A 15,403-nucleotide genomic window follows, 5' to 3' on the forward strand; every position below is an offset into this window, starting at 1 on the left:
GAATGTACCTGATTGGCTGCAGAGCATTTTGCAACACCCTGAAGTTGTGCAAAGTGCGAAATGCAAGTTCTTTTTCTTTATTCCTTCTTCCTCGGAACGTAGCAACAGGAGGAAGCCGTTGAGTATCTTGTGTCTGTCCCCTCATACAATAAGATCAACAAGACATCGGAGTGAAATGTCAGCTCTCCAAATGTCATTTAAACATCTGCTCGAACAAATAATAATTTCTCAGCTTTGGGTTGATCACCGCCTGTTTTCTTAATCTCATCAAATCTTCCCGTTTTACAGGATGACGTGGTAATGGGAACGCTGACGGTGAGAGAGAATTTCCAGTTTTCCGCCGCACTGCGTTTATCGAGGAGTATCCACCACAAGGAGAAGAACAAAAGGATTGACCAGGTCATTAAAGAACTCGGACTGACCAATGTGGCAGACTCCAAGGTACAGGAGAGTCCTTATCCCATTCTCGGCTGAAATCTGAAACACTGAGCGGGATTTTCTGGCCCCGTCCAGCACCTGACTATCGGGCCCCGCCGAAAGTCAATGGGATTTTTGGCGGGGGTTGCCGAAAGTCCCGCTCCACTTTCCCCTTATGTTTTTTTGTGAAAGACCAAACGGGCTTGAAATGGATGGAAAATAAGTTGATGCCTCCCCATCCCTGTCAGTGCGCAAGATGTATCTCTAGAAATCTGTTGCGAGAAAGAGATATACCATGGATTGCGATTCACCGCTCATTGCTGGAAGATTTGCGCCGTTAGCCTGTCGATTAAAAACAGCAAGTGAGGGCAGCGCGGTGGCACAGTGGTTAAGCCCTGCTTCCTCACAGCGCCGAGGACCCGGGTTCAATCCGGCCCCGGGTCACTGTCCGTGTGGAGTTTGCACATTCCCCCCGTGTCTGCGTGGGTTTCGCCCCCACAACCCAAAGATGTGCAGGGTAGGTGGATTGGCCGCGCTAAATTGCCCCTTAAGTGGAAAAAAAGAATTGGGTACTCCAAATTGTTTTTTGTTTTTTTAAAGTGACCATCTGCCAAGTGTCTTTCCCCGTCGTGCGCTATGAAACTGATGGACTCCCACCAGTTTTATGAACTAATCTTGCCGCTGTCCTTTAGGGCTGGTCAGTTAATGCTTTGCCAGCTTTGACAAAGAGTCATCTGGACTCGAAACGTTAGCTCTTGTCTCTCCCTACAGATGCTGCCAGACCTGCTGAGATTTTTCAGCATTTTCTCTTTGGTAGTAAATGTTTTTATCCTGTTAATGACCTGAGTTTTGGAGATTTTAGTGTTCTTGGTTTGCAGGGCACTGTTCACACTGGTTGTCCTCTGGCCTCCTTCGGTAGATGCGGTGTGTTTCTTTTAGAATTAGTGTATTTTTACATAATCTACCAGTAACAATTCCCTTTTCATATTTAAAACAGGTTGGGTCCTTGTTTATTCGAGGAGTGTCTGGTGGAGAACGAAAGAGGACAAATATTGGAATGGAACTGATCATTGACCCACCGGTTTTGTTCTTGGATGAACCGACCACGGGCTTGGATGCTAGCACAGCGCTCGCAGTTCTGATGCTACTGCAAAGGTGTCTTCATCAAACCAACTAGTTACCTTTTAACCAAAGCAAAAATACTGTGGATACTGGAGAGCAGAAATAAAAACAGAAGAAAATTGCAGAGAATGCACTCAGCAAGTCAGGCGACATCTGTGGAGAGAAAAGCAGATTTAATGTTTCAGGTCGATGACCTTCCACCAGAACTGGAAGAGGTCAGAGGTGTAACTGGACTTTAGCAAGTACGGAGGCAGGGAAAGGTGGGAAGATGGAATAACAGGGGGGAAGGTATGTGATTGGGCGGCAGGCAGGAGAGATTAAATGATTAAAGGGACGCTGGTGTGAGGCAAAAGGGAGCTGGCAAATGATCAGTTTAGAGGAGGTGTAAATGGGGAAAACAGGATCATTCCCTGGTGTCTGAAAAAATGGGAGTGGTGATTAGATCTGAAAGGATTGGGATTAATGTTGAATCTGGAGCGTTGGTAATTTTATAACTAGAGAACTTTTAACATCGCTCTCCAGGACATCATTGTTTACTTTACAGTATTTCTGAGAAAGCTTTTGGTGTTTTCCATGGCATCCCTGCATAAGGTGCAGTGTTATTTCTGTGTAGAAATTATTTTGAGGACTATAAGAATATAGGAACATGGTACTTAGGAGCAGGGGTACGCCACTCAGTTTCCCCAGACCATTTAAAGTATTAATAGCTGAAACTGCAAGCACCTGAAACCTCTTAGTTTCATTAAACAAACATTGTGAAATTGACAGTAGATATCAGGGAGCAAGAGCTGCCAATCAAACAATGTTTTCCCTGGAACTCAGCTGTTTCAGCAGTCTATTGGATGTGAGCCCCATTGTGCACGACATTCAGCTGCACAAAATAGAGAGGTTTATTGACACTTTAAAGGTTCTGAATATTTGGCACTGCTATTGGCCTGTAGCAAAAGGATTGTTTTAAGAAAGTGAAATGTTACCAATTAATAATTTTTTAAACTATTTTTACACATTCTATTGTCAATATATGGCTCATTGGTTCAATACAGTTTATAATGGATGAATGGGCTAAAAGTGCCACGGTTTGGCATGAAGGACTTGAGGGGCCATGTGAAGTGAGTGGAGGTGTGTGAGGTGGCACCGAGAATGTGTGGGGGCTTTAAGTGGGGGGGAATCTAGAGGGACTCATTTTGTTCATTGTTTCTGAGACAAAGTCCCACACCACTGAGGCGGGCCTATTAAACAGCCGGCCTCTGCCCCCGGCAGCACCTGTGGCGGCCTCCAAATATTTTGCTGGGTTGGCTGGCCCTCACCTCGCGCAATGGAAACCCTGCCCCAAGGAGGGCAGGCCTAGTCAGGAATGTTCTGCACTCCTGCCTCAAGGATGGAAATCCAGGTCTTTACGCTGGGTGAAGAAGTGGTCCTTATTGAAGCAGTGAAACCAGACACAAATTAAAACAATGGTAATGTTCAAGCAACAGTTAAAAGGAGAAGAATATTACCCTGTCCCTCATCTCGAGTAGCAATGTAACCACATTCTCTCCTGTGCCTTCACTTCTACTGCTGACATCCTACACCAGTATGACTCAGAAATTATTTTCATTCATTGAACTATTTTGTAAATGTTATCACCGCAATTTAAACTAATCAGCATTTTGATATGGTTACTCTTAAAAAAGAAGCTTCAACACTTAGGTCAAGGATTCTCACCTCAGTGTTTACATGACTTTAGCACAAATTGTTTGAATAGAGTTAAATATTGCTGAAAATTAATTATTAACAGTAGATTATCATAGATTATCATAGAATTTACAGTGCAGAAGGAGGCCATTCGGCCCATCGAGTCTGCACCGGCTCTTGGAAAGAGCCCCCTACCCAAGGTCAACACCTCCACCCTATCCCCATAACCCAGTAACCCCACCCAACACTAAGGGCAATTTTGGACACTAAGGGCAATTTATCATGGCCAATCCACCTAACCTGCACATCTTTGGACTGTGGGAGGAAACCGGAGCACCCGGAGGAAACCCACGCGCACACGGGGAGGATGTGCAGACTCCGCACAGAAAGTGACCCAAGCCGGAATCGAACCTGGGACCCTGGAGCTGTGAAGCAATTGTGCTAACCACTGTGCTACCGTGCTGCCCCTTTAAGATATCTAGGTTCGGCCTTCCTCAAATATTGTATAATGTTCGGCTTCCACACGAAGTTTTCACACTTTCGCCTCATGTTTCTCTTTCTCTCCACTCTCGGAACGTCCACATTTCCACATGACATAGATGTCCATGGAATTGACAGCACAGAAACTCACCATCACACCCAAGCTGGTGTCTATGCTCCGCAAGAGGCTCTCACCGTAATAACCTATCCTTCAATCCACTTCCCTTGTGTTTACCTAGCTTCCCCTTTAAGATATCTGCACTATTCACCTCAACTAATCGCTGTGGTAGGGAGTTCACATTTCCACTGCACTCTGGGTAAAGAGGTTCCTGCTGAATTCCCTTTTACCATTTTGTGTGTTTAAATATTCTTACTTTCTGTTCCACCAAGGAATTGTAAAGGGCTTGCACACAATGGTGCCAGAGAACAGGAAGGGAGCTGCCCTGGGAGGGGGCAGCACGGTAGCATTGTGGTTAGCACAATTACTTCACAGCTCCAGGGTCCCAGGTTCGATTCCAGCTTGGGTCACTGTCTGTGCAGAGTCTGCACGTTCTCCCCGTGTGTGCGTGGGTTTCCTCCGGGTGCTCCGGTTTCCTCCCACAGTCCAAAGATGTGCAGGTTAGGTGGATTGGCCATGATAAATTGCCCTTAGTGTCCAAAGTTGCCCTTTGTGTTGGGTGGGGTTACTGGGTTATGGGGATAGGGTGGAGGTGTGGACCTTGGGTAGGGTGCTCTTTCCAAGAGCCGGTGCAGACTCGATGGGCCGAATGGCTTCCTTCTGCACTGTAAATTCTATGAAATTCTATGACATTCCTCCGCCCGGCCATAAACCTCTTAAGAGGGAAGGTGTTGGGATTTGTCCTTCTCTTCCCACCTGCCTCCTTCAGTTAGGAAAATAACTTTTTAATTGTACTACCCAGCTCCTTTCCCTTCCCTCCCCATCCCTGCACCCTCCACCAGCCTACAATCCTTTGCGATCTCCGCACTCCTCCAGTTCTGGTTTCTTGAGCATCGACGATTTTAATCGCTCCACCTTTGGCAGCCGCGCCTTCAGCTTTCTTGGGCCCTAAGCTCTGAAACTCCATGCCTACATTGCTCCACCTCTCTGCTTCTCTCTCCTTCACGATGCTCCTTAAAACCAGCCTCTTTAACCAAGTTTTTTGTCATCTGACCTAATAACTCCCTAGCTGGCTCAGTGTTGAATTTTGTTTCATAATCGCTCCCAGAGTGCGTTAAGAGCACAGTATAAATGAAAGGTCTCATTGAATTCACGGCGCCAAGGTCCCAGGTTCGATCCCGGCCCTGGGTCACTGTCCGTGTGGAGTTTGCACATTCTCCCCGCGTCTGCGTGCGTTTCGCCCCCACAACCCAAAGATGGGCAGGTTAGGTGGATTGGCCGCGCTAAATTGCCCCTTAATTGGAGAAAAAAAATGAATTGGGTACTCTAAATTTATTTTTTAAAAGTTCTCATTGAATGTTCAAACGTGACCAATAACTGGGGTAGCTGCTTGAAGCCAAGTTAATTTAGCATTTCTCACGCCGTATGGATTACCCAACAACTTGAGGTTTGAGACATTTGTTGTCGATAACTTGAATGGAAACTTGTCGCGATGTTTACTTTTGGCATTTTTCTTCTTAGGATGTCAAGAAAGGGTAAAGTGATTATCTTCTCAATCCACCAGCCCAGGTACTCTATATTTAAGCTGTTTGACAGCTTGACACTGCTGGCCAGTGGCAGGCTGGTTTACCATGGTCCAGCCCCAGAGGCACTGGGTTATTTCTCTGGAATCGGTGAGTGGTTGTTAATGAGACAATGGATTATTGCTGGGATTCCAGATTTAAAAGGCTCTTTGCGTAAAGTACTGGGAAGATCTATTTGCTGCAGCCTCTCCCTCCAGTTCAGTCTCGTGGTAATTTTGAAAAGAAAGGCTTGCATTTCTGTCACACCTTTCAACTGAACGTTTGAACATACTAATTAACAGCAAGAGTAGGCCATTCGACCCAGCTGGCCTGCTCCACCATTCAATAAGATTGTGGCCTCTACTTTCCTGTCTCGATGCCCTATGACTCCCCTGTCAATTAAGAATCTGTCTAATTCAGCCTTTAAAATATTCAATGACCCGGCCTCCACTCCTCTCTGGAGAGGAGAGCGCCACAGACTCACAATCCTCCGAGAGGAACAAATTCTCCTCATCTCCATCTTAAATGGTGGACCCCTTATTTTTAAACAGCGCCCCCCCCCCCCCCCCCCCCCATTCTAGTCTCTCCCACAAGGGGAGACATCCTCTCAGTATCCACTCTGTCCAGCCCCCTCAGGATCTGAAATGTTTCAATCCGGACATCTCTCAATCCTCCAAACTCCAATGGATACAGGAGTCCACCCTTTCCTAAGGAATCCCCGATCCCAGGAATCAGTCGAGTAGACCTTCTCTGACCTGCATTTACACCCTTTCTTAAATATGGAGCCCAGAACTGTTTTCAGTACTCCTCCAGATGTGGTCTCCCCAGCACCCTGTACGACTGTAGCAAAACTGCCCTGCTTTTATAATCCCATTCCCCTTGCGATAAACAACATTCCATTTACCTTCCTAATCACTTGCTGTATCTGCAGGCTAACATTTTGTGATTCCCTTACCAGGACACCCAGGTCCCTCTGTACTTCTGAATTCTGCAATCTCGCTCTTGCAATTTAAATAATTTGCTGCTTTTCTATCCTTCTTGCCAAAGTGGTCACATTTTCCCACACTATACTCCATCTGCCAAATTTTTTGCCCACTCAGTTAACTGACCTGTGTCCCTTTGCACGTTCCCTGTGTCCTCTTCACAACTTACTTTCCTACTTTATTTAGCAACCGTACGTTCAGTCCCTTCATCCAACTCATCGATATAAATTGCAATTACCTGTGCCCCAGCACACTGTGATACTCCACTCGTCACAAATTTCCAACCTGAAAATGGCCCATTTATGCCTACTCTCTGTTTTCTGTCAGGTAATCAATGCACTATCCATGCTAATATGTTACCCCCAACACCGTAACTCCTTACTTTGCGCCGGTAACCTTTGATGTGGCACCTTCTCAAATATCTTCGGCAAATCTAAGTACAGCATATCCACAGGTTCCCCTTTATCTATGTTGCTTGTTACTTCCTCAAAAAGCCCTAATAGATTAGTCAAACGTGATTTCCCCTTCACAAAACCTGAAATGCCTGGTTGCATTGAGAACTTCTAAGTGCCTCATCACCTCGGGACGTCCCAAAGAGCTCGACAGCCAATGAAGTGAAGTCATTATTGTAATGAAGAAAATGGATCAGCCATTTTGAGCACAGCAAGCTCCCACAAAGAGCAGTGTGATCATGACCAGATCATCTGTTTTTGGAATGTTGACTGAATGATAAATATTGGCCAGGATACCAGGGAGAACTTAGCTACTCTCCTTCAAAATTGTGCCCTGGGATCATTACAAAGTGCCTGAGAGAATCTAGGGGGCTCAGTTTAATGTCTCACATGGAAGGCGGTTGATTGTGTGGCGATGGTTCGTGCCATGTTGCAGTATCAGCCGAGATTTTTGTACCTAACTCCTGGAGCGGGACTCGAACCTGCAACGTCCTGGCTCAGAGATGAGGTGCTACCAGCTGAGTCATGGCTGACAATCCAGCTACAGCCCACCAGCTCAACAATATAATGGCCCAGAGTATGATTGGAAAATAACAGTGGAGGGGAGTATAATAGAGCCTAATTTTTAGAGGTCTCTAGGAGGGATCTTCTTTCAATGCTGGTTCCCACTGTGTCAAAGTTGATGGTCTATCCAGGCTCTTCATGTTGGGGATATAGGACTTGGGAGCAGGGCCATTCGACCCTTTGAGCCTACTCCGCCATTGGAAAAGATCATGGCTAATCTGATTGTGGTCTCAACTCCACACTCCTCTCTGCCACCTTCCCTCACCCCCGTGACACTTGACTCGCCTCGTCACTCAGAAATCCGTCTAACTTAGCTTTGACTATATGCAATGACCCCAACCTCCACTGATCTCTGGGGAAAGGAATTCCACAGACTAACAGCCCTCTGAGGGAAGAAAATTTTCCTCACCTCCCTTGAAAAGGGAGACTGTTAAAAACTGTCCCCTGGTTCTAATCTCCCCACACAAGGAAACACCCTCCTGGTATCCATCCTACTAAGTCCTCCCTCAGGGACCTTAAATGTTTCAATAAGGTCACCTCTCATTCTTCTGAGCTCCAATGGGTATGGACTCAATCTGTTCACCTTTCCTTCATTAGGTTAGCCCTCCATCCCATGAGCTGGGTGAACCTTCTCTGAACTGTTGGCAATGCAATAATGTTCTATTGTAGATAACGTTCTGGAGGCCGATGCCTTTTACCTCCCTCCCACGCAGCTCATCGAATGTTGGCCGCCTTCTCATTCAGATATAATAATTAATGAGAGACTGTCTGCAGCGAATGAAGGGTGAATAGCCAGAGGGAACAGATTTAAAGTTAGGATTTGGAATGCCATGTCGGAGAGGATGGTGGATACAATTTAATAGTAACCTTTAAAATGAAATTGAATTATTTTTTGAAGGAGAAAGAAAGTACTTGGCAAGTCATGTTGCAGCTTTATAGAAGTAGTTACGCCGCACTTGGAAGATGGTGTTCAATTCTGGTCGCCACACGACCAGAAGGATATGGAGGCTTTGGAGAGGGTACAGAAGAGCTGGTAATTGACTTCAGGAAGCAAAGTACTGTACACACCCCTGTCAGCATCAACGGGGCCGAGGTGGAGATGGTTAGCAGTTTCAAATTCCTAGGGGTGCACATCTCCAAAAATGTGTCCTGGTCCACCCACGTCGACGCTACCCGCCAAGAAAGCACAACAGCGCCTATACTTCCTCAGGAAACTAAGGAAATTCGGCATGTCCACATTAACTCTTACCAACTTTTACAGATGCACCATAGAAAGCATCCTATCGGGCTGCATCACAGCCTGGTATGGCAACTGCTCGGCCCAGGACCGCAAGAAACTTCAGAGAGTCGTGAACACCGCCCAGTCCATCACACAAACCTGTCTCCCATCCATTGACTCCATCTACACCTCCCGCTGCCTGGGGAAAGCGGGCAGTATAATCAAAGATCCCTCCCACCCGGCTTACTCACTCTTCCAACTTCTTCCATCGGGCAGGAGATACAGAAGTCTGAGAACACGCACGAACAGACTCAAAAACAGCTTCTTCCCCACTGTCACCAGACTCCTAAATGACCCTCTTATGGACTGATTTCATTAACACTACACCCTGTATGCTTCATCCGATGCCAGTGCTTATGTAGTTACATTGTATATGTTGTGTTGCCCTATTATGTATTTTCTTTTATTCCCTTTTCTTCCCATGTACTTAATGATCTGTTGAGCTGCTCGCAGAAAATTACTTTTCACTGTACCTCGGTACACGTGACAATAAACAAATCCAATCCAATCCAATCCAAAGAGGTTTACCAGAATGTTGCCTGGTATGGAGAGCATTAGCTATGAGGAGAGGTTGGATAAACTTGGTTTGTTCTCACTGGAACGACGGAGGTTGAGGGGCGACCTGATAGAGGTCTACAAGATTATGAGGGGCATAGACAGAGTGGATAGTCAGAAACTTTTTCCCAGAGTGGAAGCGTCAATTACTAGGCAGTATGGGTTTAAAGTACGAGGCAAGTTTTTTACACAGAGGGTGGTGGGAGCCTGGAATTCGCTGCCGGGGGAGGGAGTGGAAGCAGGGACGATAGTGACTTTTAAGGGGTGCCTTGACAAAAACATGAATAGGATGGGAATAAAGGGATACTGTCCCCAGAAGTGTGGGGGTTTTAGTTTAGCTGGGCAGCATGGTCGGTGCAGGCTTGGAGGGCTGAAGGGCCTATTCCTGTGCTGTAATTTTCTTTGAATGAGCAGGTGAGTAGAACCACCTGGATTACTCTTTAAGGAGTCTGCCCAAACTTGATGGATTGAATGGCCTCCTACTATGTTGTATTATTCGATAATCCAACAACCCAGAGATATCCAATGGGATGTGAATCACCATAGGTTGCTGGTTGACTGGACAGTTCTTCGGGTCATTAGGAACTGGACTACCCAAACTGTCAACAACTGTTAAATTAAACAATCAACTTAACGATGTTTTATTTTTTGGGTTAACATTAGCTCTTGCTTTTTAACCTTCTTTAACCAGGTTACAGGTGTGAGCCATTTAACAACCCCGCTGACTTTTTTCTTGACATTATCAATGGAGACTCAACTGCAGTGAACTTGCCTAAAGATGTGGACCTTGATCCAGGTACGTATGTACAACGGTCCTAAATAGCCAATATTGATTGTTCATGATGATGATTTGTAATATTTCCACCTCCCACAGTTGCTTCACAGCTCCAGGGTCCCAGGTACCATTCCCGGCTTGGGTCACTGTCTGTGCGGAGTCTGCACGTTCTCCCCGTGTCTGCGTGGGTTTCCTCCGGGTGCTCCGGTTTTCTCCCACAGTCCAAAGATGGGCAGGTTAGGTGGAGTGGCCATGATAAATTGCCCTTAGTGTCCAAAAATGGTTAGGTGGGGTTACTGGGTTATGGGGATTGGGTGGGGGCGTAGGCTTAAGTGGGGGGCTCTTTCCAACGGCCGGTGCAGACCTGATGGGCTGAATGGCCTCCTTCTACACTGTAAATTGTATGATTCTATGATTATCTGATAGTCATTTACACTTACCAGGTCATTAGCAAGGTATATGGACTGAACTGGACAAGACTAATCTTTCTGTGCTGGGTTTAGTTTGCATCTATTGTGAAAATGCAACACCATCCCACCATTCTTGCATTCCAATGATGAGCCGGACAATGAAAATGAAATAAATGAAAATCGCTCATTGTCACAAGTAGGCTTCAAATGAAGTTACTGTGAAAAGCCCCTAGTCGCCACATTCCGGTGCCTGTTCGGGGAGGCTGGTACAGGAATCGAACCGTGCTGCTGGCCTGCCTTGGTCTGCTTTCAAAGCCAGCGATTTAGCCCTGTGCTAAACAGCCCCGCAATGAGTTGCCGATTTTCCAAATCTAACTGTGTTTAAAGTTATTTACATTTAAATGTTATGGGGTGGATTTCAGAACTTCTTTGAGTGTTTGTTTTGCCTCCTATCATAGAAATGGCTCTTGAGGTATCGGCTTTAAACAAAGGCACCACCGTAGCAGAGAATCTAGCAGATGAATTTTCCAGGTCCACCTATTACAGTGAAATGATGTCCGAATTAGAAAAGGAGTCTCAGGGAAAACCTCGGGATTCTGTGACCATTTTCAGGACGATTACGTACACCACGTCCTTCTGTCACCAACTGAAATGGGTCACCAAACGGTCTCTTATAAACCTCCTGAGGAATCCGCAGGCTTCTGTTGCTCAAGTAAGTGGCGCTGAAACTCAAGGTGAAGAAATCGCCCTCATGCATTGTACGTTTTTTGAAGGAGAGCAGTTTACAAAAATAAGGACGGAAGAGTTGAATTCATGGAGTGCTTATCAGATCGGACAGGCAATCCCAAAACAATTCGGATGCAATCCCTTAGTTTGCAACTGAGGGAGAATCATTGGCCAGTGAACAGGAAGAACTCCCTGATTCTCTTTGAGCAGTTCTGTGGGAACTTTTAGCTTCTACTTCCAGAGCCGGGGGCACTGCTTTAAAATTAGGGGTCAACCTTTTAGGACAGAGGGAAGGAGAATTTTTTTCCTCTCCAGAGGGTTGGGCGACTTTGGAACGCTCTGCCTCAGAAGGCGGTGGAGGCGGGGGTCACTGCATATTTTTAAGGAGTAGGTAGATCGATTCTTTGTTAGGAAAGGGAATCGAAGGTTATCGGGGGTAGATGGGAATGTGGAACTCGCAACACAGACAGATCAGCCAAGATCTTGTTGAATGGTGGAGCAGGCTCGAGGGGCCGAATGGCCTACTTCTGCTCCACTTTCGTATGCCAACTTGGAGAAGCAGGTGACTCTTCATTTTAAAGATTTCATTAAAAGTACACCGGCTTCCTCCGTACCGGCACCGACCTTGATGGTGTTAACATAGAACATAAAACATTACAGCGCAGTACAGTTACAGGCAGATACTTCAGCTCTAGGTTTTAAATTGTCTCAGATATTTTAACGGTACAGCTGTGCCCTTATACACTTCCACCTTAATTTGCTGTCCGTCAAGATTTGGAAATGCGGTGGGCGGCACGGTGACGCAGTGGTTAGCACTGCTGCCCCACGGCGCCGAGGTCCTGGTCCTGGGTCACTGTCCGTGTGGAGTTTGCACATTCTCCCCGTGCCTGCGTAGGTCTCACTCCCGCAACCCAAGTAACTTCATTGCAGTGTTAATGTAAGCCTACTTGTAACAATAAATATTATTATTATTATTATATCTGTGAAGGTTCTTTTGTTGCCAACTGCATCGTTATGGCAACTTCCACAGCAGTTTAGGGGCTTCCTCTGAATAGATTCACTGCGGAGTCCACAAACCAGCCTATCATGAAGAGTATCATCAAGTGATGCACCAAACCCGCAATATTTTTCTTAAAGTCACTATGAGTTGTAAAATGCTTTCACCTTCTTCCTGACTATAGCGGTGAAACCGAAACCTTTCTGCAATTTACAATTGTCTCGGTGAGAAATGCCTTTTTAAAATCTTTGATATCGGACTTCTCTCCCAGCTTTGCTGGGTGAACTAGGTTTTGTCGCAGTATATAATTGGAATTATTCCTCACACCCATGTAAGGAATTTGATCCACGGGGCGTGTTGTCAGAACGGCGGGAAGAACTGGTCTCAGAAGGCGTGCACCTGGTGAGCTGTACACCCCGGGGAGCTCGCAGGTGAACACAGAGCCTGGGAGGAGAGGGCCGTGCCAGGCTAATGCCAGGGTGGTACCGCGTGGGGTGGTGCCAGAGAGTGCACCTGGGTGAACGTTGTTCTCTGGCGTGCTCGCTGGAACCCCCGCGTGCCTTTTTCTTCAAAGTCCAATACTAAGCAGTGGTAACAATCTCCCCCAAAGGCTGGGATTCTCCAGCTCTGCCAAAGGTGGGCACTGTCGTTATTGGAACGGGAAAATTTGGAGAGTGGCCAGAAGTCAACTCTCCAAACTTTCCCTTACTGCCCGCAACCGTGCCTGGTAGGGTTCGAACCCGGAGCATCAGCCTGTGCCTCTCGATTACTCATCACCACTGCAACTCCATCTCCCCTCCAATCTTAGGAAGGGGAGAAAATGGGTGGAAAAATCACAACTGGGAAGTGGGACATATCATCCTGAAATGCTTTCTCGTTCTTAACAATTTTGTTTATTTCATTAGGTGGTGGTTACGCTTATCCTGGGGCTGATTGTAGGAGCCATATACTACGGGGTGAAAGATGACCTGACAGGAATTCAGAACAGGTCAGTATAACATTTCACAGATTCCACCACTTGATTGAAACATCTAAATCTCTCAGAGAAACACAATAGATGACCAGCATGCACTGTAACAACAACAAAAATTCACCTTTATGAAGCACCCTCAAATGTAATGAGATCTCACAGAGAATTATCAAACAAAACTTACAGTAAACAGTATTATACACAGTAATATACAGTGAACAGTGTTATACACAGTAATATACAGTGAACAGTGTTATACACAGTAATATACAGTGAACTGTGTTATACACAGTAATATACAGTGAACAGTGTTATACACAGTAATATACAGTGAACTGTGTTATACACAGTAATATACAGTGAACAGTGTTATACACAGTAATATACACAGTGAACAGTACTATACACAGTAATATACACAATGAACAGTTTCATACACAGTAATATACAGTGAACAGTATTATACACAGTAATATACACAGTGAACAGTATTGTACACAGTAATATACGGTGAACAGTATTATACACAGTGAACAGTATTATACACAGTAATATACAGTGAACAGTATTATACACAGTAATATACACAGTGAACAGTATTGTACACAGTAACATACACAGTGAACAGTATTATACACAATAATATAGAATGAACAGTAATATACACAATAAAATACACAGTGAACAGTAATATACACAGTAATATACAGTGAACAGTATTATACACAATAATATACAGTGAATGGTATTATACACAGTAATATACACAGTGAACAGTATTGTACACAGTAATATACACAGTGAGCAGTATTATACACAGTAATATACACAATGAACAGTATTATACACAGTAATATACACAGTGAATAGTATACACAGTAATATACACAGTGAACAGTATTATACAGTAATATACAGAGTGAACAGTATTATACACAGTAATATACACAGTGAATAGTATTGTACACAGTAATATACAGTTAACAGTAATATGCACAGTAATATACAGTGAACGGTATTATTCACAGTAATATACAGTGAACAGTAGTGTACACAGTGAACAGTAATATACAGTGAACAGTATTATACACAGTAATATACACAGTGAACAGTATTATACACAGTAATGTACACAGTGCACAGTAATATTCACAGTAATATAAAGTGAACAGTATTATGTACAGTAATGTACAGTGAACAGTAATATTCACAGTAATATACAGTGAACAGTATTATACACAGTAATATACAGTGAACAATGATATTCGCAGTAATATACGGTGAACAGTATTATACATGGTAATATACAGTGAACAGTAATATTCACAGTAATATACAGTGAACAGTATTATACACAGTAATATACAGTGAACAGTGTTATACACAGTAATATACAATGAACAGTAATATGCACAGTAATATACAGTTAACAGTAATATACAGTGAACAGTATTTCACACAGTAATATAAAGTGAACAGTATTATACACAGTAATATACAGAGTGAACAGTATTATACACAGTAATATACACAGTGAATAGTATTGTACACAGTAACATACACAGTGAACAGTATTATACATGGTAATATACAGTGAACAGTAATATTCACAGTAATATACAGTGAACAGTATTATACACAGTAATATACAGTGAACAGTATTTTACACAGTAATATACAGTGAACAGTGTTATACACAGTAATATACAGTGAACAGTGTTATACACAGTAATATACAGTGAACAGTAATATGCACAGTAATATACAGTTAACAGTAATATACAGTGAACAGTATTTCACACAGTAATATACAGTTAACAGTAATATGCACAGTAATACACAGTGAACAGTAGTATACACAGTGAACAGTAATATACAGTGAACAGTATTATACACAGTAATGTACACAGTGCACAGTAATATTCACAGTAATATACAGTGAACAGTATTATGTACAGTAATATACAGTGAGCAGTAATATTCACAGTAATATACAGTGAACAGTATTATACACAGTAATATACAGTGAACAATAATATTCGCAGTAATATACGGTGAACAGTATTATACACGGTAATATACAGTGAACAGTAATATTCACAGTAATATACAGTGAACAGTATTATACACAGTATTATACAGTGAACAGTATTATACACAGTAATATACAGTGAACAGTAATATTCACAGTATTATACAATGAACAGTATTATACACAGTAATATACAGTGAACAGTGTTTTACACAGTAATATACAGTGAACAGTATTATACACAGTAATATACAGTGAACAGTAATATGCACAGTAATAGACAGTGA

The 15,403-nt window shown here is 43.9% G+C and overlaps 1 protein-coding gene across 4 annotated transcripts in view; it reads left to right on the top strand.

The window, feature by feature from the left end:
- The window catches only part of abcg2a (ATP-binding cassette, sub-family G (WHITE), member 2a), a 128,834-nt gene that overhangs the window by 65,082 nt on the left and 48,349 nt on the right, over positions 1 to 15,403 (top strand). For all 4 annotated transcript variants that reach the window (XM_072495267.1, XM_072495264.1, XM_072495266.1 and 1 more), the window contains exons 5-10: positions 289 to 441; positions 1,415 to 1,572; positions 5,333 to 5,484; positions 9,898 to 10,002; positions 10,850 to 11,103; positions 13,020 to 13,102. In XM_072495267.1, coding sequence (XP_072351368.1) covers positions 289 to 441; positions 1,415 to 1,572; positions 5,333 to 5,484; positions 9,898 to 10,002; positions 10,850 to 11,103; positions 13,020 to 13,102 — 905 coding nt within the window. The remainder of the gene's footprint in view (positions 1 to 288; positions 442 to 1,414; positions 1,573 to 5,332; positions 5,485 to 9,897; positions 10,003 to 10,849; positions 11,104 to 13,019; positions 13,103 to 15,403) is intronic.

This window comes from Scyliorhinus torazame, chromosome 3 (genome assembly GCF_047496885.1).
Source record: "Scyliorhinus torazame isolate Kashiwa2021f chromosome 3, sScyTor2.1, whole genome shotgun sequence".
Lineage (NCBI taxonomy): Eukaryota > Metazoa > Chordata > Chondrichthyes > Carcharhiniformes > Scyliorhinidae > Scyliorhinus > Scyliorhinus torazame.